General features: G+C 40.9%; 1 protein-coding gene across 1 annotated transcript in view; it reads right to left on the bottom strand.

Moving 5' to 3' along the window:
- Positions 1 to 6,889, bottom strand: part of znf385d (zinc finger protein 385D) — a 98,715-nt gene extending 91,826 nt beyond the window's left edge. The window contains exon 1 of the mRNA XM_087848462.1: positions 6,620 to 6,889. Coding sequence (XP_087704588.1) covers positions 6,620 to 6,641 — 22 coding nt within the window. The 5' untranslated portion in view covers positions 6,642 to 6,889. The remainder of the gene's footprint in view (positions 1 to 6,619) is intronic.
- Between the last annotated feature and the right edge of the window lie 18,657 nt (positions 6,890 to 25,546).

Below are 25,546 nucleotides of genomic sequence, written 5' to 3'. Positions count from 1 at the left end.
TTCCATCACTGAACAGGAAATCGCAATAAAGTTGTGTTATTTTATTGACACGGTTACTAGTGGGGAAAAAATAGCAATTTTATTTCGAGACACATAAAACATCTCCATTAAAAGCCTTTCGTAAGTGGTCACTTTTAGAGTGTTTTATAGCTCAAGATTTTTGAATTATTAGTACTTAATTATGAGTAACAGCTTTAATATTTTGAACTGTAGCTTTATGCACTGTTGTGAAATTAAATCAGTGGCACTGCCTTCTATTACTCGACCGGGGAAAAAGGGGAAAAAAATGACTGAAATGGATAAAAGCAAAATACTTTCAAAGGTTAGTAACTGTACTTAGCTTTCTTTCCACCATTCGAGATGCTTATAAATAAAGCATCTTTAATCCACACTATTCACATGCCTCACAATAAAAACAATATTTATTTTTCATGCAGTATTTTTCAGTCTCTTTAGTTTTCTTAAATTTATTCTGTTTTATTTTTTGCCGACAACCTCTAGTATTCTACTGGTTTTTATCATTATTATTATTACCCCTCTCCTCAGCCTCATCTGGTTGACCAGATTCAGTTCAATTCAATTCAGTTTTATTTTTATAAATCGCAACAGTCTCCTCAATACGTTTTAAATTGTAAGGTCAAGAGACTACAATAAAAGTGAGAAACCCTGACAATTAAACAACTCTCTGTGAACAAGCACTTGGCGACAGTGGGAAGGAAAAACTCCCTTTTAACAGGAAGAAACCTCCAGCAGAACCAGGCTCAGGGAGGGTCAGCCATCTCATCATCCCCAATGGGTCGTGACAAATGGCTGCCCCTTTTCTTCCTGTTAAAAGGGAGTTTTTCCTTCCCACTGTCGCCAAGTGCTCAGATATAGGGGGTAGCTGGAATTTTCTCTGTATTACTGTGGGGTGTTTACCTTACAAATAAAAAGTCTTGAGGTAACGGGTATTCTGGGCCGAGCTAACCCCGCTAACATGTTGACGCCGAGCAGCCTCACGCATGGAGCGAGCCGCGGTAACTCGCTAACTGAGATTTGCCGCGTTAATGCAGTTATGGCATTAACGTCATTTTAACAAGATTAACGCTGACAGCACTAGTTTTGGAACTATATTAATAAAACTGAATTATTATTGTTTGTAGAAGTAGTAAAGACATCTAAAGGCATTTAAAGGCACTTTTTGGGTGCTTGTTGTTATTTGAAAACATGAGTGAGGGGTTTAACTATAAAATCAAGGGCATTTGATATACAGTCACCTAAAAGAATATACTGATTCTTACATCATAGACTTCTCTTCCTAACCGCTGGGGTCACTGCCTGCTGGAAATGAGGAACAATACGGGTCCAGCCATGGCTAGTCTATAACTTAACATTGCAGTGCTTTCAGCTAAATACTGACATCAGGGTCCAAACCATTTAATTTAATTTGTGTAATATTCACAATCTCCCTTTAGCATGCTAGCATATAGGCAAGTCTTCATTTTTCTGGACTTTCACTTATTGTGTAGGATTCCGTTTCCAAATCTGCGATTCAGATATTTTGGAAATATAAACTCTCTCAGCGTCTTCACCTGACATCCATCTGGTTCACGGCAGTAATAATCACACTTCACTTCACCTGTTTGTTGTTGTCTTAGCAACTTTGTCACAAGATTTCGTCACTTTTTCATACACCTTTGGCAGATCACGTCTTTTCAAACAAGGCCTAGCAACAGCTCTAAAGCGGCACATCATCATGCTCTCACAGTAACGACGCGCTCTCGCTCTCTCCCCGTCTGATGTGCTCGCGGGGTGGAGCGAGTGACAGAGAGCAGCGGTGCACAGAGTGAGACATAAAAAAGTAGAGACCTCCTGCTGCTCTCTGAGAGCTCACTTTACATGTAAATGTAAAACGTCTTTAACATGTGTGCATGGTGATTTTAGAGAATCAGACATGAGTACTTGTCCCGCTGTTGAATATCTGTAAATTTTACAGGAACTGATGCAATTATTCTGAGATATTTCTCACTGTGGTGCAATATGAACAGTCACAGGATCACCAAGGTCACTGGACAAATTCCCTGGGTTTTTTTGTGCCAATAAATGAAATCAACTTTTTATCTGGTCCACAGCATTGGATTGGTTTCCAGCCTTATTCCCACACATATTGTAGATCAATGCGACTTGTATGGCTAATAATCTAAAGAGCTCTGAGAGTAAAGAATTAAGGTCTTCCATAATTTCCTAAGCCTGAGGTGTAAAAAGGTAAAAGGTAATGCAACAATCGCAACCTGGCCAACATGCCCAAACACATGTAAACATACCTGCATTCCTCAAAAGGTCACAATAAAAGGCAACAAGGAAAGTAAACTTTGACCCCAGCTACTGAGCACCATACTCCTTTCATGATACTTTAACACAGTGCCAGAAAAAGTCAGGTACAGGAGGCTGTAAAAGCACAAATGTTTCATACATGTCAGAGAACTTCTGTGTGCCCGACTTAGTGACTGAGTAAATCCAGGTGACGGTGTCATCTACTTTGCATCAAGTCTCTCTCCGGAGCCACTCTGAAAGGTCATCAGGTCACACTCATTATATTGAATACTGAAAAGCCTGCAAGTCAGAAATGACGAACTTTGCCTAGTCGTCTATTTTTCTGTCAGGAGTATCTGCTGAAATCATCACAACTAAAGTAAACAAGCAAAAGCCAAACAAACAGAACAGTAAAGGTCACTGGAATAAGAAGCCTGGTTATGTGTCAGGACAGTGGCCTCCAAACAATCTCTCTGGTACTGATCTGTTTACATAGTGAGGAAAGTGCTGGAGCTGAATGAAGACCTCTCTGTGAGCTTCTCGTGCAGGCAATGGCACCAAGTATGCGAGAGCTAAATGTAAGATTTATGAGTTGTTGAGGTTGCAAAATGTTTGTTTATGAAATGTAACCGCAAATTTGTACTTGATGCCACACAGAAAAGTGCAAAGAGAGCTTACTGTCTCCCTCTGCAAGATCTGACACCAATGAAATCAATCAAATAAAATATGAGATAAGATGCAATCGTTGCTTAAATGAAGTCTCAGCAAAGATCTGATAATAGGCTTCATTTACATTGTTTCTGTGCAATTTGCTTTAATTAGACCAACACTACTTTCTTTATTTGTGCCCAGCTATTGGTGCGCTGGATTTTTGATTTTGCAATATTAAAATGGAAACGTTTAGCGTTCTCAGCTTGTCCGCCTGACATCGCTCTCGCTCTCAGCAGTGACCGTCACGCTTCAGTTCACCTGATTGTTGTTAATTTAGTATCTCTATCACTAGATTTAGCCGCTGTTCATCCTTTGCCACTTCTTGCTCTCTCAGTGTTGCTTCAACATCTGGCGCCGGGGGAGTGGCAGCCTGTTACTGAGATTTTTTTTATTCCTATGTGTTATTATTTATTTATTCTGGTCTATGGGACAAATAACGGCTGTCTTATCTTATGCATGAGAGATCATTTTACATGTGAATGTAGCTGAAATCACAGTACAGCCATTGGACTTGGATTTTTTTCCCAGAAAAACTGAATCCAAGTATCGCTTACTGTATAGTGATAATCTCATAGAGATTTGGCACTTGACCCTGCTTCCTCGAGCTCAACAAAGTGTTCATTGTTTTTGCCCATTGCTTTACTGTTTGGATTCACTGGGTCTCATCAAATCACATCCAGCCACAACAGACAGTTGTGTTCACCACAGAAGGCCGCAATAAACGCACTCGATGCCGCCCAGTGCCAAAATCCAAGCAGACAAAGTCAGCGATTTGTACGGGAACATAACAATTAAAAAAACCCAAAGATTTCGCTGAAGAGTAGGCGGTGCCCAAAGCTGAGCTAAAAGAAAAATATTATCACAGCTGTCATTTTTTCCCCACATCATGAGTGCAATCCAATGCTAATGATGCTCTGTGTCTGCAGGACATGCAAACACATCAGCATAATGCAGCTTGATAACATTTTAATGTCAACTGAAGGCATGCTTTAGGGCTTATTTTATTAAAACATAATTTTAATGAATCAAATTAGGCACAATCGAGCTGATACGCATTCAACCTCGGGCTTTTGGAGAAGCTTTTTTGCCCGCTTGGCCCACAAGCGTAAGGATGTAGAGCTGAGACGAGATCTGACTTCTGGAAAACAAGATCGGAATAGATTCAAGTTTTCACCCATCGGCCTTTGCTTATCCATTCCTTTTGAGACCGTGTTGCTGCACACACAGTATGAGATGTTAAGAGCAGCTCATTGAACGAGATGTGTGTGTTTGCGTGGTTACTGTATCGTAGACTCTGACTGTCCTCTGCATTGCCCTTCCTGAAGGATTCGCGTATCTGGGGCTCAAGCTTTTTTTACTCCTGCGGCACTATGTCGAGAGAGGGAGAGAGTAAAAATGATGTCTGGAGGACGCCGACTGGCATTAATAATGAATCATCTCGTGCTCGCTCTCCTCCACCTTCTGCCTCCTCTTACTGTCCTGAACCTGGCAGTTCCTCCGATAAGATCTGCCCAGAGAGACCGAGAGCCAGCACTGCCAGAGAGTCTCAAAATAACAAGCTTGCTCTCGCGCGGCCATCTAGTTCTCTCAGCAAATATAAATCCAATTATTAGATAAATCTGAATTCCCCTAAAAGCTCATTCATATGCCGATGACGTTCCAGATGTGATTAACACTTTTGTGTTTTTGCGGAGTTTCCTGATTGTATTCTGTGACCCTTAACATGCTGTGAGATCAGCAATTCCCTTCAAGCACGCAGCATAAAATCATTTCACCCCCATTAAAATGAACAAAGTGAGTACAAAGGGTAGATTTAGAACATTCTTACTTTTTGAAAGCTACACATTCACCCATTTTCCAATTAACCTTTACAGGATAAACTCTGTGCTCTTGAAATTTCATAAATCTCAGCGGCGTGTGACATAAATCTGGCTTCCAGCTACATAACACATGCTACCTCTAGTCCCTTCAGATTAGCATACTGTAGTTGTCATGAGTTTAGCCCACTGATAAACACAGCTGTCTATGAATTGGCTCCAACAATCACTTCCCATGCGCTCTGTAATCTGAGGTTAACCAAAAAGATGTTTATGTGAGGCTAAACGCCAACCACAGCGGCAAACACACCGGCAAGATATCTTCTGGGCCTCTGACTCAACAGCGCTAATAGCTTGTATGATTGCAGCCCACACTCAGCACCTATTACCCCGCTCAGAGTTCATTTACTGATTGTGATGTATGAGAGATTAGCGTTTGTTTCTGCTCTGTTTATTTTGATTCCTACACTACTGGAATCTTGTTTCCAAGAGGTCAGCATAAGTCACTTGATATTAATCACCTCAATGGAAAACAAGCTCCAGTTAAAACTGCAGCAATGCAGAGCGAGAGTACAAACAGCGTTATTAATCTTTTAAGAGATACCATCCATTTTCTCCATACGGTGCACTCAGGATTGCAGTGACCTTTACCCTTTCATTTGTTTTACACTGCGCAGTGGCTCTTAGTATTCCACCTGATGAGAATGAAGAGAAAACAAGCGTGACCTTCTGACAAAACCTCTGAGTCCTTCTCGGCGTTTTCACTTTCACTTCTTATGATTTTGGGTTAAACGGGCCCAAACTTGAAACCCACTCATCCAGCCTGACCTGCACTACCTTTATTTTTTCTTCGCTATCCAGCAGTTTCACACCTGACCGACATCGACTGTGGATCTCAAAGAGCTCAAGCTGTCTCTACACCTGACAGCTTATTCATTTATAAGCTTCCAGCTCTCCTTTCCTCCCTCCCTCCTCCTCCTCTGTGTATGGCATAACAAGAGAAAATCCTTCTGATGCTTACAAGCCACGGTCTGTAACTTCAGATCGCTTTAATCCCTTGAATAGAGAAAAGTATTTCATTTAACAAATCGCCCCCTTAGAACTCCGGATCCCTGTGTAATTATTCCTCCGATGTGACTGTAAGCCAGCCGTGAGAAGAGCACTTGACTTGAAGTCGCTCGCGCATTAAGTCTTCCAAAGCCTCCTTCAGTCTTCTCCATAAAAACTAATGGAAGGGGCCTTTCGTCAATTTCTCTAACTAACCTACACTGAATATCAAGTGGCGCCCAAGCCAGGAGACTCCAGTCTTATTTAGATTCCTCCAGAGCGTCAGCTGGTTAAACATCCACAATGAAATCCAAATTGGATTCTCAGCCTCCCAGGATTGAGTCCAATAAACTCATCCATGAGCTTTAGGAAGGCGTTTACCTGATGAGCAGGTTCATTCAACATTTTTAGGAGCCCTCCGTGAGCAACTTCACGCTTCCAGCGAGCAGCTCCCCTATCCGCCTTTTTTTAGTTTCCAGAACAAGTAACAGGCAGGTTGTAACATCTTTACATTTTGGAGAGGAGAAAATGTGCACTTTCACTCTGCGTTTGACTGTGATAAAGCAGCGAAAACACACACGCAGACAAAAAGAGGTCTCTTAGGTTTGTAACTTCACGCTGTTTTCCTGCAAAGGAAACCTGTGCTTTTACTCCCATGCTTTTAAAGGAAGGACTTTGCACTGATTCTCACACACGATGAGGAGGTGCTCTGTGTAAACACTCCACGACCACACGTAAATATAGACACTCACCAAAGAACATGCTGCTCTCCATAGCTCCTCAGGCTCGGGGGTTTGCTGTATTTCCTCTCTGGTGCCCTGCCAGTGTGTGTGTGTCCATGGACAGCAGCCTGGGCATGTCTCATACACTCCTCAGGGGTGTGTGTGTGTCCGCATGTGTGTTCAATCCAACAGCAGCGTCAGTGGCCAGTCTGCACGCTGCACTCTGCACGCCGCTGCTGTCTGTGGACCTCCGTATCTGCCTCTCTCTCCCTCTCTCCTCACACTGGTCCTCCCTTGCCTCTTTCGTCCCCTCCCCTCCTCTTTAGCGCTTCCCTTCCCTCCTCCTCCTCCTCTTATCTTCCTCCTCCTTCTCCTCTCTGGCCCCTCCACGAGCTAAATCCCGGCGCTTCTTTCTTTTCTCTCTCCGAGGTGTGTATCTGCATTTTCCAGCAACAGCTTCTTCTCCACAAATGCCTCTTTCGCTCTCTGTAGTTGTCTCATCTTTGTTTTATGTGTCAACCAAGCCTCTCCCTCTCCTGCGCTTTCTCACTTCTGGTTTCCCCCGCTGTCACTGCTTTATTTGATCGTATTCTCCTTCCCATGCTTCCATCTCCAGCTCGCTCCATTTACTTTTACTTTACTCTGACTTTTCCCATCTCTCTCTTTTGTCTTTCTCTTCATATTTCTCTCACTGTTTCCACCTCTTTTAATGTCTTTGCCCCTTGTTTTTTGTTTTATTTCTCTTTCTTGTTGCTTTTCTTCACATTTTGTCTTTTATCAACATCTTTTTCTTACACGGCACATTTGCATGCATACAAAAAACTTGGGAGAAATCAGGTTATGAAGGAGATTTAGCAACACGGAAGCAGACAAAAATGTCAGGCATCAAACTTCTCGATAAGCATTTCATGGAAGCGTTTCAGGCACTCAAGCATTAAGAACAAACTTTGCGATATGAACTAAATTGTGGCAGTCGAATTTCGTTAAACCAACAGTATTTTTTTTTCATATAAACAACAGTAAAATGCATGGGAAATATTTCAGTCAAGGCAGAATTAAAGAGCTGCAGAACATTTTAGTATCTTTTAGCTCATGTTTTGGCTTTTTCCCATCTTTTTCTTATTATCTTTGGTTTCTTTGCCCTGCTGGTGAACAAAGTAACTCCACAGCAGAGCAAGACGAGCCAAGTGCAAACTCTTTTCTGTATTTTGAAAGATACCAACATATACATGAATAAAAAATGTGTAAAAACAACCACAAAACATTCAGTATATAAACCATTTTAAGATACCAATATCACAGCCAGTGGGATTTTCCATAGTGTCCTGGACGGAGCGCCCACTTACATTATTTTCTAGAATAGAGATAAAGCAATTTTATAATTCTTGATGTGTAAGTACAATCATGTAAGTTAAATGGTAAATGGCCTGTATTTGTATAGAGCTTTACTAGTCCCTAAGGACCCCAAAGCGCTTTACACATCCAGTCATCCACCCATTCACGCACACATTCACACACTGGTGACGGGGCGCACTGACAGAGGCGAGGCTGCCGGACACTGGCGCCACCGGGCCCTCTGACCACCACCAGTAGGCAACGGGTGAAGTGTCTTGCCCAAGGACACAACGACCGAGACTGTCCAAGCTGGGGCTCGAACCGGCAACCTTCTGATTACAAGGCGAAATCCCAACTCTTGAGCCACTTTCTCTAAATGAGAGTGCAGGTGTGCATGAAACGTCATACACACTAAATAAAGGAACTGGACTTCTGCAGTATTTTTTTTCCAGCACTGCACCTTCTGCACGATGGCATGTGCATGGACTCACACCAGTCACTACAACAAAGTTCCCGTGACGATACTTTATATAGAGCGATGCAAGAAGTAGTTACTTGTGCATTATGATGTCGAACATAACAAAAAGACATATAAAGCTTATGTTAAAGTCCAACAGACAACTGAAAAAAATACTAATTAATATCCAAGTTTTAGGACTCATTTCTGCAACTCTATAAAGATGTGGTAGCTTCCTACTTTGTTTTTTAATCTATTAATCATGAAGCCATGGTGACCTATTGAAGTGCTAAATTGGTTTTAACACGATTTCATTGTTTTTTGGAGTCATAAGTCATTACATTTAATGGGAAGATGGAGTGCTAAGTTATCAGATAACATTAATAGGCTTCATTAGCGAGCTGTATCCATAAACTGTGTGGGTGCATGCCACAAACACAGACATCTGCTAATTAGTAATAAGCAACATGCAAATGAAATGCTTTTATGTGACTCACCAAGACTGATGCACAGCCATCTTGGGCAAGCTGTTAAGAGCACAGCAGGCCATGATATTAATTATTAAAAATGCTTCAAAAGGCACCAACACACACAACAATCCAAAGAAACTCGATCGAGAGTCCAGTTCGCAGATCCAGGTTAGCTGTGGTTAAGTTTAGCAGGCAGCTAACTGCTACAGCTAGTAATAGGGTTAGCTTCCACTCAAAGCAGCCACACACCTAACAATGCAAACTTTAATTATTTATGCAGTTTAAAGAGGTGAGGCATAAAATAAATATACCTAGAACAGTTATAAAGATAAAATCTTGCTATCGAAATAAAACAGCTTTTGTAGCAGTAACCACACTTTGTTTTTCCTGCTGTAAAGTCGATAATTATAATATTGACATCTATCAAGAAGGATTCATTTTTGGAGCCAAACTCAATGGCAAGAGTTGTTTTAAACGTTATTGCCCAGTCATTGAGGTTGACACATGATCTAAAGGCACACACATTTCAGCACTCAAGAGTTAAAATGTACCAGACTTTTTGGAAATTTTGCAAAATAACAACAACAACAAAATTTGCGGGTGGTTAAATATCCAGAGATTTTTCTCTGGGTTTTAGTTGCCTCATATCTGTGTAATGTTAAATAGGTCATTGTGTGCTAACATGTTTACCATGGCAACTTAATGAGGTGACAACATGTTGATGCTATGTTTACAGCTTGTTTGTTTTGACCCGCGAGTGAAGGAATGAATTAATGCCGGATTACCAGGATAAAAATGTTTGGCTGATGTAAAGCAGCAAAAAACGTTATTTATTCTGACTTCCATTAACGTCAGACCTTATCAAATCAAAGACAGTGGGAAGGGATTTCTTTCTCTCACACTGACTGGCTCAGCAGTGCTCATTGCTGTTATGGGTGGCTAATTTATTTTAATCACAAGCTGAGTGCACTGCACTTTTTTTCACTTCTTGTTTTTTCTCTCCAAGTTCCAAGGAAGATTAGCTACCACCTGGAGAGTTTGTATTTTTGTAACTGTTAGGATTCTCAACACCTCCCATGTGATGTGTTTATTTTTAGTTTGAATTTTCATTTAAAAAGGATATGAGGCCTTGCAGTAACGTAGGTAGACAGGCCATTAGTTAAAAACACACATGCATGCAGCAGGTCAGTAATTAGATTTTTTTCCATATCCTTAGATCTGCTGTTTTCTTTTTTTGGATGATTTGGACTAATGGCACAGAAAGCTCAAAAGCAGTGCTTTCAGTTTTCAATTTTACAAACAGCTAAGATTCAAAGACTTCACTTTGTATCTATTTCAGCATTATTATTCACATGGAGCATAAAGGATTTTGAAACATTTTGCCTTGCTTCTAATGATGTCTCCACTCTGAAGTCCCAAAAGTCTGATTTCCTGATTTCCTAGTATTCTGCATATATGTCACACTTAGGTGTTTACGATCGTCAAACAAATATTAGACAAAGATAATCTGAGTAAATGTACAATGGAATTTTTAAATGGTGATTTCAGTGTTTAAGGGATAAAGGTTATCCAAACATACCTGGTAATTGCCCCTCTTGCTAAATCATGAATTAACTGTTATTTACCACATTTTTTGGAAAGCCGAGGTCAGTGTCACTAAACACACTAGGGACTGATTACTGCAGACATGTTGAATCAAGAAATCACTTAACTAGAACCAACATCATGCCATGAGCCAAAGAAACATTGGAGAAACAAACATCTATGACATTAACTAACATCTAACAGTATTGAAGCATACCCAGGAGTGACCGGCCTACCAAAAGTACCCAAAGAGCACATCAGTGGCTTACCAGGAGTTCACAAAAGAACCTAGAGCAACATTAAAGAACCGCATGGTTCACTTAAGGTCAGAGTTCATGATTCAACAAAAAGAAAGAGACTGAGCCAAAATTGCATCAAAATGACATCAATGGGAGAGTTTAAGGAGAAAACCACTACTGACCAAAAGCAACCTAAAGAGTCGTCTCACATTTGCCAAAAAAAACATCTGGAAAATATCCTGTTAACAAGACAAAAGTTTAACTTTCCAGAAGGTTTGATTCCCGTTATATCTGGCGTAAAAGTAACACAACATTTCGGAAACATCATACTGCCAGTATAATACGATGGTGTGATGGTCTGGGGCTGTTTTGCTGCCTCAGCACTTGGAAGACTTGCTGTCGTCAATGGAACCACGAATTCTGCTGTCTACCAAAACATCTTGAAAGAGAATGTCTGGCCATCCATTTGTGACCTCAAGCTGAAGCACACTTGGGTTCTGCTGCAGGACAATGATCCGAAACACACCAGCAAGTCCACCTTTGAATGACTTAGTTTTTCCTAAATTTTTCCAAAATGAAGACTTTGGAGTGACCTGGTCAAAGTCCCAAACGGAATCCAATTGAGATGCTGTGGCATGACCTTAAACAGGTGGATCACACTCGAAAACCCTCCAACGTGGCTAAATTACAACTATTCTGCCAAAATAATGAGGGCCAGAATTCCTCCACAGTGGTGTTAAAGACTCATTGCCAATTATCGCAAATGCTTGATTGCAGTCATTGCTGCGATCAAGGGTTACCCAACCAAATGTGGGTTTAGGAGACAATCACTTTTTCAAACAGGGACATGAAAGTTTGGATTTTCCTTAATAATAAACATCTTCATTTAGAAACTGCATTTGGTGTTTACTTGTGTTATCTTTGTTTAATATTTAAATTTGTTTGATGATTTGAAACATTTAAGCGTGCCAAACATATGAATCTATCCATCCATTCTGTTCCATGTATTCTTTTCAGGGTTGTGAGGGGGCACTGGAGCCCATCCCAGCTGTCATAGACCATTCTCATTCACAGCTATTTAGTTTCCAATTAACCAAATCCCATGTCTTTGGACTGTGGGAGAAAGCCAGAGTACCCAGAGAGAACCCACATAAACAGTGGGGGAGCATGCAAACTCACACAGAAAGACCCCAGCCTGATGGTGGAATTGAACTCAGGACCATCTTGCTGTAAGGCAACAGTGATAACCACTGTGCTGCTCCTCAAACATATAAAAACACAGGAAAGCAGGAAGAGACAAAGACTTTTTCCCACCACTGTATTTCCTGTTATTCAGGTTTCTCTAATCACCTGCCTTAATTGCAGGCTGTTTATTTTTGTTATGTTAAAGAAATCACTGCCGTGAGGCAACAGTATCACAGTTACTTATGTGCATTGAGTAGCCAGACTGATTATTGTTTGTCTTTCTCGCTCTCCTCTTTTTCCTCCTTTGTTTTCTCTCAAATACCTACACACTCATTCCTAGAAAGTCCTTCTGTTGCATTTCTCTCACTTCTCTCTTGTTTTCCTTTCACTTAGTCACTCTCTCGATTACTTTTTTCATGATTTGTCTTTTTCTTCTTCTCCCCTTCTCTCTCTCTCTGGCTGGTTGTAATCAGACTCAACAGGAGGTAATATGAGGCTGCTGCTCTGCTGCTTTCCTCTTTGCTCTCCACATACAAAAAAAAAAAACCCCACACACAGGGTCTCTAGAAATGAAACACAGGAACAAAATAATCTATAGATTACTCTACCCACAGTCAAATATAAAAACAGACTCACTGTGACATATAGAAGGTGCAATCAGAAAGTTCCAGCTCTCCACCTATACAGTAGAAAACCTGCCGATTTAAGTGTGTCCCCTTCAAGGTCGTCTCCTTGTGTATTGTTGGACCACTTCCAGCACTGCTGGTAGTGGTATCTCTCACCGGACTTTGCATTGCAGGGGTACCTCTGCAGAGCACCTTAGAACTGAAATTCATTTTAGAGAAATGACTGTAGTTGCAGGGAACCAAAAATCTACAGTTGGTCCTGAAGGGTCCTTCCAAGGCCAGGTGATGTGTGTATATATATATATATAATCTCTCCAGGGTGTCCTGGGCATGAATAGAAAACCTCCAAAGGGAGGCACCCAGGAACCATCCTTCAAGATGCCTAAACCACATCAACTTGTGGCTTTCAACACAGAGGAGCAACAGTTCTACTCCAAGCTCTTTCCAGACGTACGAGCTTCTTTCCCTGTTTCTGAAATGTGAATTATACTTCTTCATCAGATCAATGTTGGAACGCCATAACAGGAACCCGATTTTAACCCTACACCACATCGGGTTGACACATACCACAACAACTTGATGGCGTGACAGGTTGTAAAAAAATAAATACATTAAAAAAGGAGTTTCTGGTACTACAAAAGTTAGTGCGTACATTTGCTGCAGAAGTCTGAATAAAGCTTGAGGCTGAGCCCAGCCACCCTACGAAGGAAACTCATATTCGATTGCTTGTTTAGTGACAAGTAGCCAAGCTGCAGAGCGGAAAACTAAAAGTGGAAAACTAAGGCTCCTTTTGGAGGCAGACCATGGCAATATTTCAAGTAAAAGTCCCTTTGAGGTCAGGGGTTCAAATTGGGCTTTTTAATTTACCTTATATTTCCACTGTTTTTGAACCCTGTTAACTTATTACATACACAAAGGACTGAACAAGTGCATTAAAGGCCTGCTGAAAACCACAACCAAATAGTTTTACTGCTACTCCTACTACTTTGAATATCAGTATGAGTTTCAAACCTCCACCAATTTAAATTCTATGATGTTGATGTTTTATCTATTTTATGATGATTCAATTGAGAAAACTTCAAAAATTGCCTTTTGGGTAAGCTTTCAAGAGTCATATCACCACAGTGGTAGGTGGACAGTCAAAACAAGTTATATGAAATGCCTCCCTTTTATCTGCACTTTGATACCAGATTCATCATCTAGTTTTGATTTTTTTAAGTGACAAAATAACCATGATTATGTTGATGTTAATGCTGATCATTTTAATTTTGAGGGGGTTAGTTAAGAACTTTTTCAGATTTGGTTGATTTTATACTTGATCCACTTGTGAGCATCAGTTGTGTTGATAAGGTTTAATAGAAGCTTGTGGTTTAGGTTAAAATGTGCCCATTAAGTATGTAAAGATTATTTATTAAGCGCTTTTCACAGACAGTCACAAAAAGAGTATTAACCCCGAGCACTGAAAGGAATGCTCAATTAATATATCTATATTAACTTAAAGTTAATGAAGTCCTGTTTGGAATGAGCCCATAAACTCATACGGAAAGCATTTACTGAGGTCACACATCAAGGGAGCTGAGGGTCATTTTCTCAAAGACTTCTCTACAACTGAAAGTGTTTGTACAACCCGAGGAGTCACCTCTTGGTGCCATTAGAAAGAAAATAACTTCTTCTTGGCTCCACTTTTCACACCCAGAGGCTACACCCATCTTGCACATACAGTCTGGCTTAAATGTGCCACAGAGGGGTTCCGACCGAGTGTCCATTTATGACAAGCTGTGAGAAAGTTTGATCTTACGATTGCACAGCACCGACACCAGACACCCTGTGCTTATTTCTGAGATGCCAGCAGCTTAAATGAAACTAGTGTATCTGACCCTGTGGACCTGAGAACAGGCTCTGCTCCGTTTACTACAGCCTAACCTACAAACACTCATATGTATCATTTTTACAGCCTTTTTTCTGCAGTCCAGGTGTGCTACTGTAAGGCACACACATGCATACAGTGTTGGTCAAGTTACTTGAAAAAAGTAATCAGTAACTAATTACTGATTACTTCCCCCAAAAAGTAATCCTGTTACTTTACTGATTACTTATTTTCAAAAGTAATTAATTACTTAGTTACTTAGTTACTTTTTAAAAACACGATTTACAACCTGAATAGGTGATAAAGCGATAGATCTTTCAGCCCAATTCTACTTTTTCTACATAATCCATCATATAAAATGTAATCAAATGGAAAAGTCTCTTTTTAAAACTTGTTTTATTAGTTTTAATCTTTTAACTTTATGCATCAAGCAAAAATTTAATTATATGCACCATTCTCTGACTTGAATAAATTAGTTTAACATTTAAACCTATTTTCTGCTCATTCCAGCACATAAATTTTTTTTGTGTGTTTACACTCAGTCTTTCAAATAGATGCAAGTAAAACACAGCAGAAAATAAATAAAGTCAAAGACTAGCGGTCCTGTTGCTCTATTTTCACCTGTAAAGCAGGAGTGAGGTAGGCGGAGGTTTACCCTGGTGCAGGTGTGCTGCAGCAGTCAGTGGAAGAATCCGTGAGTTTCTCTGTGAGTTTCCCATTACGTCGTAGCTACTCGGTGCTTGCTTGGAAGTTTAGGGATTTTTTTCGCTGTAAAAAGAAGTTTTCTTCCCACGCACAACGGACACTAATGTTTTTGTCACTTTTTATGGAATCAAACTCAAAGTAAGGTCAGTACTTCCACGCTTTAAACGCTGCACGCTCATACTCTCTCCCGCACTCGATATATGATCCATTGTTGATCTGCACACAGCTGTTGTCATGAACGTCGCACTCGCTTACGTCACTGTCATGAGACATTCTCTCAGAAAATCACGGTTTTAGTAACGCAGTAACGCAGCGTTCCTACGGGAAAGTAACGGTAATCTAATTACCGTTTTTGCAATAGTAATCCCTTACTTTACCCGTTACTTGAAAAAGGTAATCGGATTACAGTAACGCATTACAAGTAACGCGTTACTGTCCATCTCTGCATGCATACACACATACACAGGTGTCCAAAAGAACAGTCATCACACACAGACCAAAATATACATAAACAACATGTAGTCAAACTCTGTGTAACATTCAGTTTGGTTAAAGTTCTACTTTAGCAGCAGCATAAAAGGCTCTGTCAGGTGATGAGAAATCTCTTCTAAACAACAGTAAGTCCTGTCAAACAAAGTGTCTAGCTTTTCAAACTTAGCCTTGCATTTTTGGTGTGGTTCAAACGAAATCATCAGTGCACCCTACAGGCTGAGGGCTGGGGTAAAATTTGACATGTGATTGCTGCTTTCCATGTTTTTTGGTGTTTTCTGTTTTTTTTTGGTTACTGTCATAAAATGTTGTAGATTTGTCTGTTGTAGGCTTTTTGTCAGCGGCCCCTCATAGGGGAAGTGGCAACAGACTGTTACACCAAAAATGAAAAATGGTTCTAAGACATCTGTTCTCAACCCGAGATTCATTTTACACCACAATGTCAACAACTTACTTTACACTGCCTCGGGCAAATTAACCTTCCACTTGTTTGTGTTAGACTACACAGATGAGCCAAGCTCATTTGGAAGCTGGGAAAAGAGAAAAAGGTTGGCGCATCTGACATCTGACTCATGGGTCCTGCTTTTACACCTGATGTCAATGTGTAAAATAGTTAGGCAGGGCTTTCCAACACTAACAAACACGACTGTTCCCAGGCTGAGGCGAGCTTTGTGAATGAACATTGTTTGCTTTTAATTCGCTTTCTGCTGCTACTTATAGCTTTGCTGCCTGTGTTAGTGGAATAAGGTGGGACTCATCTTCCTTTTTTCTTGCTAGTGTGTAAAAATGTACATGATGCAGTTACACCTTAGTGATATCACAATGGAAGCCATAGCTTAGTCTCACCTAATTGCAGATGTGATCTGCAAAACAAGTTAATTTGCACTTCTGTTATTAGTTTCACAAGCTGCCTCAATTCTGATCTGTGAAGCATGTCAACATTAAGAATGAGAACTGCTGATTGCAGTTTGAGCAAACAAAATGACTCATTCATGCATGTCATAGGGCTCTGAGTAATATTTCATCATTCTTCAGATACTGTTAGCTATTTGAGTGGCCTTTATTGTTGTTGTTGTTATTGCTCTCAAAGATATTACCAATGAGTATCCTTCTATACCTGTGTACCTGCACACATACACAAATGTTCCCTCCAGCAGAAGTCACTAGAGCCTGATCAGTACAAGAGATGTAAGACTATTACTGATATCTGGTGATATCAGCCAATATTTTCTTTTCTTTTAGATGCAGATTTCCTCTTTCTGGGATAGTGGCGTGGCTGCCCCTCTGTTGGTCTTCCTTGGTCTCTTGTGTTCTGAGGGCCTCTGGATGTCTGGAGCCTTGATCTCCTCCATACCTGCTTCATGCCCTGGAGGACGGGGCTGTGGCTCCCCCACACCCTCTAGCAGATCATTACAAGCGCGCTCATACTCACGGGTGTACACACGGGTGCTCACACACAAACTACACCCTTTTTGGCTGCTACCTCAAAGCACACTGTGCGCTGTCGATCTTACTAAATATTAAACAATAATGTTTAATATTTAGTATTTACTGTTATATTCCCATAGATCATCGTGATGTTGTTTATTATGTTGCTCTTTTTTTTCTTCTGCTTGTTTTCTCTTTTTTCTTTCTCAACAGGTGATCCAGGTGATTGATATATGTATTTTTTGTCTGCTTATTTTGTTGGTCTTTGTTTTTTGCCCTTTATCCCATCCCTCTTCCCCCCTGTTTTTCTTTCCCTCTTCCTTTCTCCCCTTTCTTTTCCCCAGTCAAGTCTGTCCCGTATTTAGCAAGTGAAAATAAAATAAAATAAACAATAAAAGGTGAATCAAATAGGCCATAAAAAAGCAGGTAATTAGTGGTAAATGACAGGCAGGTAAATCATATTACTTGCCATTTAAATGCTGTTGTTGTTGTTGACACCTATCAAAGTGTCCATGCCCTTAACGTTAAGCTTTAACAAAATCCAGATGGGAAGTTTTGTTTTTTAACATGTTTTTAAGTGGTTCTAATTTGATTGACTCACTGTCGGAGACAACCTTCAGTGGTCAATCCAGGTAACGCAGGAACCTATATTTGTGTTGTCTACATTATCCAGCTCCAGAGGTTGCTTGGTATTGACTTTATAAAATACTTTGTGACTGCTGCTTCGGTAATATGTTTCACTTACTTGCCTCACTAAACTCATGTGGAAACAATTTTTTGAGCTGTAAAAACATGCCAGCAAAGACAAACTGTATATACATGTGCATGTTTGCACGCGTGTGGCTGTGTGTTTGAGCATGGACTTCATACTGTATACAAGAAGCATGCTTATTTACACCTGTGCTTCCTCACAGATGTGTCGTGTTTGTGTGGCTTCACAGCTGAAGTTCAAATGTTCCCTGCGGCCTGAGCAGGACCGTACCAGTGTGTATGTGTCTGACTATGCATGTCATGGTGTAAGTGTGGCTTCTTATTCCCAGACATGCTTAACCTCTGCCTGGTTTTGGCTCTGCTCTGGCACACACAGACACACAAACGCAGACTGGCCCACTGTAACGCTGCTGCTGCTGAAGGTCAGACGGCATTGACCGCTCCTGAGCTCCGGCCGCCAGTATCGACTACAAATGAGACACTTTCCTTGATCAAAGCGATATCTGCCCACACACACCCACACACACTATCTATCCAGACAGACAGACGGTCGGTGACATCATCAGCTGCCTCTTCAAGAGTGCAAAATAAATAAATAAAAACAGAATCAAATATAATAAATGTTCTCGAGTGCTGTGAGAGATTCCTCCCTGCTATCACTGCCTTCAGGCTCTACTGCTGCAGCCATTTTGCACAGCACATATGTTTTCAATTAATCCTGAATTCCCTTTCTCCCCATCCGCCCCCCCACCATCTCCCTGATCCCCCTGCTGAGCCCAGTTACAGAAAATAAGTGTATTCTGTATCTGAAGCTGCTGCTCTCCCTTTCTGTTCGTCTTTGCCCTCCCCTGCCTTCTATCTCCCACCCCTTTAAGCATGTCATCCACAACCGCACGCTGGCTGTGGAGAATGTGTTTTTTAACCTTGACTCGCAGGTGTCGGTGGCAGAATGGGGCATTATTTGTCACCATAAATAGCAGTTAAGCAGCGGCAGCAGCCCTGCAGGAAAAGCCCCAGTGCGCCGCATGCGAGTGCAGCCCGGGATACTTCATTAATCTTGCTGTCAGTTCCGTGACGCTTTTCATTAGTCATAAGGGTATCTGATCAACAGGCGCACTCTCGACGTTTCAAAGCCGTCCACCAACAGCCAAGAGAGGAGTGAGGGAGAAGCTGTAGAAACAGAAAGGAGAGAAATGAGACCTCAACTGAATCAAAGGAGGACTTCTGATTGTGTTGGCCTCAAACAAATCAAAGTCTTGTGGGGAATAGACTCATGTGGCGCCACAGAGAAACCGACCGACTCTTAAATAGAAACATTTTGCCATACACTGAGTTAATAAGTGAATATTTCAGCCAAGAGCTTAAATCCACGTGTGTGTTATTTGTTATAATTTGTTTGGGCCATTTGTTCTAAAACTTTATTTATTTTAGCAGAAACAACCCATGTCTTGAGATTTTCATGACATCAGACGTTGTTTTCGGTGCTATTTAAGGTCAGCACTTTTTCACCGAAAGCCAGATTTGCATTTATTATATTTATTCGTTTTTTTTCTTTGTGCTGATGCAGGCCCTTAGTTTATCCACCGTCTGAAACAAGCAGCTTTAGCTTCTGTTTGTTTAAGACCAGCTTAAAGGGCTTAGAAATACACCATATAAAATAGACCGAATTGAACATGGGGAACTTTTTTTAAATCGTGCTGCAATAAAAACCTAAAACGTTAATATTGGGTACACGATGTCCCAGAGTAAGGATGTTGAAATCAAGGGTCAGTGTTCTTTTTGTTTCTTGTTTTGTGAATCTCCGTGCTGACAGTCACAGTATCCACGCAGTAGTCTGTAATTACACTATCTGTTTCCAATTACTTCAATTGTTAAAAGTATGGTGTTGGTCGTGGAGGATTTTGAAAGGCGTTGCAAGGACCCTTTGATCCTCTCTGCTGAGAAATTTGAAGGCAAGAAAAAAAATACATGGAATCAACAGTTTGGCAAGCGGTCGAGCATTAGAGAGTATGCAGACGCAGCATTTTCAGTCTGATTACCTGAAGCCCCATTTCTTTTCCATTTCCAATCTTACAGCAACCGTAAGTGTTGCCGCTGCAGTTTCACGTGTCATTTTATTCCTTAAGTGCTGCAGGCTGACATCCATCAAAGCCGTCTCTCAGAGGAGAAAAACAGCACATAGCTTCGGTCAATACCTCATATAATATTGATGATATCCTCAAAAATACAATTATTCAGAGCAAAGAAGCCTTTGTGTGACTCATTGCTGTAACTGGAAGCAGTTTTGTGCTTTACTCTCACGCCAGGTTCCCTTCAAAGCATGGCCATTTGTTTTAGATGGTATATATCAAATTCCAAAATAAAAGCTCCTCTAACTGTTTTGGTTAGCCCCTGCAGGTACGAGCAGTTGTCTCCTCCCTGTTTGCTGCTCACGTAATGATGTAAAACACATGGGGAGGAAATGGTGGGAAACCAGATTCAATCCCAGCAGGCTTAGTGGGAGGGACGCAGGCCGCAATGCCTTTGGCGCACATGTCGGTGGGTTACACACAAGCCGCATTTGACATGGTGCAGTTTTATGTAGCCGTGCAGTTCATAAACCCTCTACAGTCATACGCTGTCAGCGTAATACCCGGTCTGCAAACTAGTGCTGGAGTCGACGTGAGCCAGAGCGTTCTCATCTGGAGTTGAGTTTCCACAAGTTATGACATTTCTCTCCGTGAATGACTCATAATCGCTCCAAATAAAAATGAAACGCTTCAGCTTATTAATTTCTGTTTTATTTTTTTCAGCTCTCCGTTGTCATGACATTTCAGGTCGGAGCTCTCGATAGGTGTGGCGGCAAAATGGATGTTGCAGATTGTTACAACATATTGCATTACACTGACTTGTCGGGGTGGATGAGTTGACACAAATATTCATCGTGCCTTTGCTGTGTGAGAATAGGAGCTGAATCCTGACACAAATGCAAAAGTGTTTTTTTTACTCTGCCTTTATACCCGAGTCAGGTGGTGTGACGATAGCAGTAAACGGATAAATCATCCCCCTTTTTTTAATTAAAAATTGTCCAGTTTGTTTTGGGGCATATTTCTGTGTGTTTTTGAAATACAAAGTATGATTCCCTGCATATAATTTGTGTCTTCACATTTTAAAGTGCAGCATCTGTTATGAGAGTTCCTCCTTCCTTCACATTGTGTATTTTAGAGATGATTGAGGGTTGTCGGCCGTTAAACTGTCATTTTGAATTGTTGTATAGTTGTTTGTTATCAAAGTATGTACATTTTTAGAGAACTTAAGGAAACACAAGAAAAGCTTTAAGAAAGTTTAAAACGATACTTACTATAATTATTCTACTTTAAGAGCACAACCAACACTTAACTTCAGTATCAGTATAATAACGTTCTTTTATAATAACAATAATCAGTGACAGCGCTACACTACAGGTTAATGTCTGGGTGTTTGCATTAAATACAATGCACACTCAGTAGTTCTGAGTCATTTTTCCATTAAATGGCCCAATAATTTTAGGTATACCCAAGTTTGTCACTTTCCACACCCATATCTCATTTAAATCTTTTCTACACAGAATACATCAACACCAAGGTTATTTATTTAAAACTAAGGCTTTTGGATGTCAGATAATCACAAATGTGGAAATGATGCTGCAGATAGTCAGCTTAAAATATGCCAAAACATTATTGGTAGTCTGGCATTCCTCCTGGGATTTTACTCTTTCCGTGTTGGTACTCTTTTCCCATGGCCATGGCTTCTTATTGCCATGCTCTGGTACTGTTCTGACTTCCAATCCATTTTCTACCCATGACTACCTTAAACTCACTACTTAACCCAGGAATTCACCGAGTGTGTCTCTGTTACATTGTGTCCTACACTCAGAGTGTCTCTGAGTGGAGCATTTAGTCAGCACTTGGTCTTGACCAAAATTACTGCTCTAATAATCTGCTGTATGCACATCAAATGTTTAATTCTTTTCCCTTTTAATCAGCTTGAGTAAGGAGTTACTTCTGAGCCTGGTGAAATCACAAGTGTGGTCTTGAGTGGGTACAATCAGCTAGGGGTGGGCGATATAAATGGTATACAGTAGAAACGATATGGATTTGGCCAATGGTAGAGATTTTGACTATACCTCTCTACCACGATAGGGAATGTTGATGATGTCATCAACCTGTGCCCATTTTGGTCAAAAGCTATCAAGTGGCTGCAAGCAATATCATCTGCAAATTATGCTGGGCAACAGTAACAGCGAAGAGACAAAGCACGTTTGGAATATGAGTAAAAGCCAAAAACTGCACTTCCTACACTTCCGTACCATTGATTCATTAATGTTGAACTCTCTTGCAGCTGCTCTATTCCCATGTTGTTGCAGTATATTAATAACTAACCTCGTATTGTGGATGGATTGTCTCAGTTTTTCTCCTGACTGACATTTTCGTCCGTTTACAATTTCATTTATCCCTAACCATCAGGAACCCTCACGCTAAATACTATCGAGGGGTAAAAAGTTAGCGTTCATCCTCCAGCTTAACTGTTTATTTTATGCTAACATAGCTGTGTTGCTAGCAATCACGTAGCACATCAATATATACAAGCTAGTCCAACTTCAGCAACCCTAAAAATGTCACTGCTGTTTAGTTTTCTGTCTTCATGTATGTTGGAAGTGATAGCAGAGCTGTACCTTTTATTTTTTCAGAAATCTCTCAGTCAGAACATGCTATATCATGTTTAGGTGGAAACTAGCAAGCTAACTTCCTGCTAACTTCTAACTGCTAAATGTAATAAATTCTGTTTTCATGGATGCCTGGATGTTAAACTTAATTGTTACACCTGGTGAAGCAGCAACACTGATCATTTTATTAAAGATGAAAGAATTTAGACAGTTTTTAACTCAGTGATGCCGCAGTGTTCGTTTGACCTTGGGACCTGAAGCGGATGGAGTTTTGGACCCAGATTACTCCGGGAGGGTCCTGTCTACATTAGCCATAATGCTCTGACAATCCATCAAGTGGTGCGGCTTCGTGGCTTACCAAAGTCATACTAAAACATTTTTGACAGATTTTGAGTGCCGTGTACAACATAAAATTGTTTCGAGGTGAGTAAGCACAACCAGAATTCATACATTCATACACCTGATTATAAGGCGCACTGTAATTTTTTAAGAAAATTAAAGGATTTTAAGTGCACCTTTTAGTGCAGAAAATACAGTACACAGAAGAAAAGAATATACTGCGATATTTATCGTTACCGCACATGCTTCAAATTATACCACGATATGGATTTTAGGCCATATCTTCCAGCCCTGCAATCACCTTTGAATCTGGAAAAGCCACGCCCAAGTCCACCTTAACATTGGTTCAAGCAAAGAAATTTAGCATTTTTCTGTTTTCAATAAATAATTAACCCTCTATTTTGGAAACAGTCCTAAAACTCTTGCCTGGATGGAGAAAAACCAGCGTGGATGCTTGAAACCAGTCAAATCTGGCATCAGCCTTCTCATCGTGTCAACAACATCTGGTAGTAGAATGGAGGTTATTCAGTGTGTCATAAAATCTCATGATCTTAATTTGTTCCCTTAATTGTTCACTCCTCTCAGGAAGACTCATGCTGCGGTGCAGTGATGAAAAAGAAGAAAAAGAAGGTGGAATAAAATAGTTGAGCGAAAGCTCTGAATTCATAAATAGAGCAGGCGGAAATGAGTCTTTGCTTCGTTCTAGTTGAATGCTTTTATCAGTCTGCGGGAGACTTCTATTACACTGAATGTTTTGGTAGTGAACCCTTCATTTAAAGGCCTAATCTTCTCCAAAGATTCCTTATCATACAATATATGATTTGCCCTCCCTTGACAAGCTCCTTATCTTTGAGGAAAAAAGAAAAGGAAAAAGAAGTCTGATTTTCAAACGTTGGCAATGCTTGCTTTCAGAGTTAGAAATCCCCGTTAGTCAGAAACATTTTTCAGGAGCATTTATTTTATAGAATTACAATAGAAGAGAATGTCCGGTAACCTTGATCTGAAAACATCACATAGTCCAGGCAGAAAACATTAAGAAAGTCATGCTCCAGTAATAAAACCAATTCCAGATTTATTCTGCAGCTAGGCTGTTGTGATTCCCTCCACTTCTATTTCCCCCTCTCCTTTCAATCTGCCGCTCTCTCTTTCTTTTCACTTTATCTGTCTTTACAGCTTGTAAAGCCGAACAGCCAGAAAGAGACGAGCGGAGGTATTGATCTCTGGGGGAGGGAGAACTGCTGCAGTCTAACGAACACAAATTGATGTCAAAAGCTCATCACTCGCCCAAAAGACAAGTTTGCCTCAGATAAATGTTTACCACTGTTCAAAGGGATCTCACGGAAAAGAGGAGATTAGCCAAAGTGCTTAGACAAAAGGAGGCATCAAAGTTTGAAGATTATTAAGCGGGAAGAGCTTTCTGAGCTCAATGGAGCTCACATCTAAATGTCAGCTCTCGTGTCTTCATCTCATCTTCCGCTTTTCTCCTTACTTACGTCTTTAGACATAATACCAACATGCATGGTCATAATCAAGAATACCTGTAATGTGGATACGTGCAGGTCTTTTGCCATGAAGTAACTCAGTGTCAAAGGAAAGTCAAAACGAGGGCTCTAAAATTTCTGTAAAAGCATGGCAAGTCTGAGCCTGATGTGATCTAAGACAACAGGCGCCCAAAATGAATTTTGTTCAACTGCACGTCGACCGCCATCGCCCGTCACTCCCCAAGCTACAGCAGGGATTATTCACTCTCCACTCCCCCTTTGACATGAAAGCAGGAAAAAAACGGTTTAACCCCCTACTTCTGCCAAACTCTACACGCAGGGTTCCCAGTTTTAACAGCGTCTAATTGGATACTGATGTGTTCCTGACTTCCTGGCGACCTCCTACTTCATCCAGTCTCTTTTAAAAGCCATTGCCGGTACTAAATCAAGGAAAGTCGCAAAGTGTGCTTGGGATGGCGACTACCTAAACATCTGTTTTTACGAGGAACAGAAAGGGTAAACTGTTTTTTTTGTTGTTATTTTAAAAGCAAGGCCTGCTGTTTGTAGCCAGTGGAGATGCAAACACGTTACAAACACGTATGCTGACGCAAACTGTTGCCTTAATTAAGACAAAGAGCGGGCATTAAGGGTTATTAAAGCAGGTGAGATCTCTTCTGTGGTTGTATGCAGTGAAATATTACTGGAAGGCTACGTGGCCAATCATCTGACTCTTGTTATCTTTAAAGTAGAGGAGGTATTAGCGTTGGAATGCCATTAGCTAGACACTGGAGACGGCTTTACATGCACTCGTGACAAAGTGCGTTGTGGTCGTCGTGGCAGCATCAAGTCAAGCCTAATGACAAAAACTTCAAAGGATTGTCTGTGACGCTGCTCTGTATCTTGCTTGATCTCCGACTGGGACTCCTTGCCCTGTTGTTGTTGGCTGTCTCAGCGCTTAATTAAAGCTGCCAGGAAGAAGGCGTTTCTGTGGGAATAAATCAGAGCCCTCGCTGAGTAATACACAGACCTGTGGCATTAAAGCCGATCTGGTGTGGCTATATCGATTGCAGCCCGCGCGCCTCAACCGAGCCTTCAGGATGTCGGGTCAATGCAGATCTGATTTGCATCAATGTCTTATAAAACTGAGATGGAAGTTTCCCCCTGAAATCTCCAGATATACGCCTGGTGTGTCTGCTGAGTGTGTACTGAGGCTAAAGGAAATCAGAGCTGAGACAAACTACTGCGCTTACATCTGATTGTGTCGACAGGGTGTTCCTAAGTATCGGGAAGACATTGTGAAATTCCACTCGTTTGGTTGTTTGGCAGGTCGTGTTGTTAGCAGGCATCTCGCCAAGCG

Source organism: Neolamprologus brichardi, chromosome 11 (genome assembly GCF_056152115.1).
Source record: "Neolamprologus brichardi isolate AB-2024 chromosome 11, ASM5615211v1, whole genome shotgun sequence".
In the NCBI taxonomy this organism is placed as follows: domain Eukaryota; kingdom Metazoa; phylum Chordata; class Actinopteri; order Cichliformes; family Cichlidae; genus Neolamprologus; species Neolamprologus brichardi.
The sequence above is the reverse complement of the archived record's forward strand: the minus strand, read 5'-3'. Positions and strand labels throughout refer to the sequence as shown.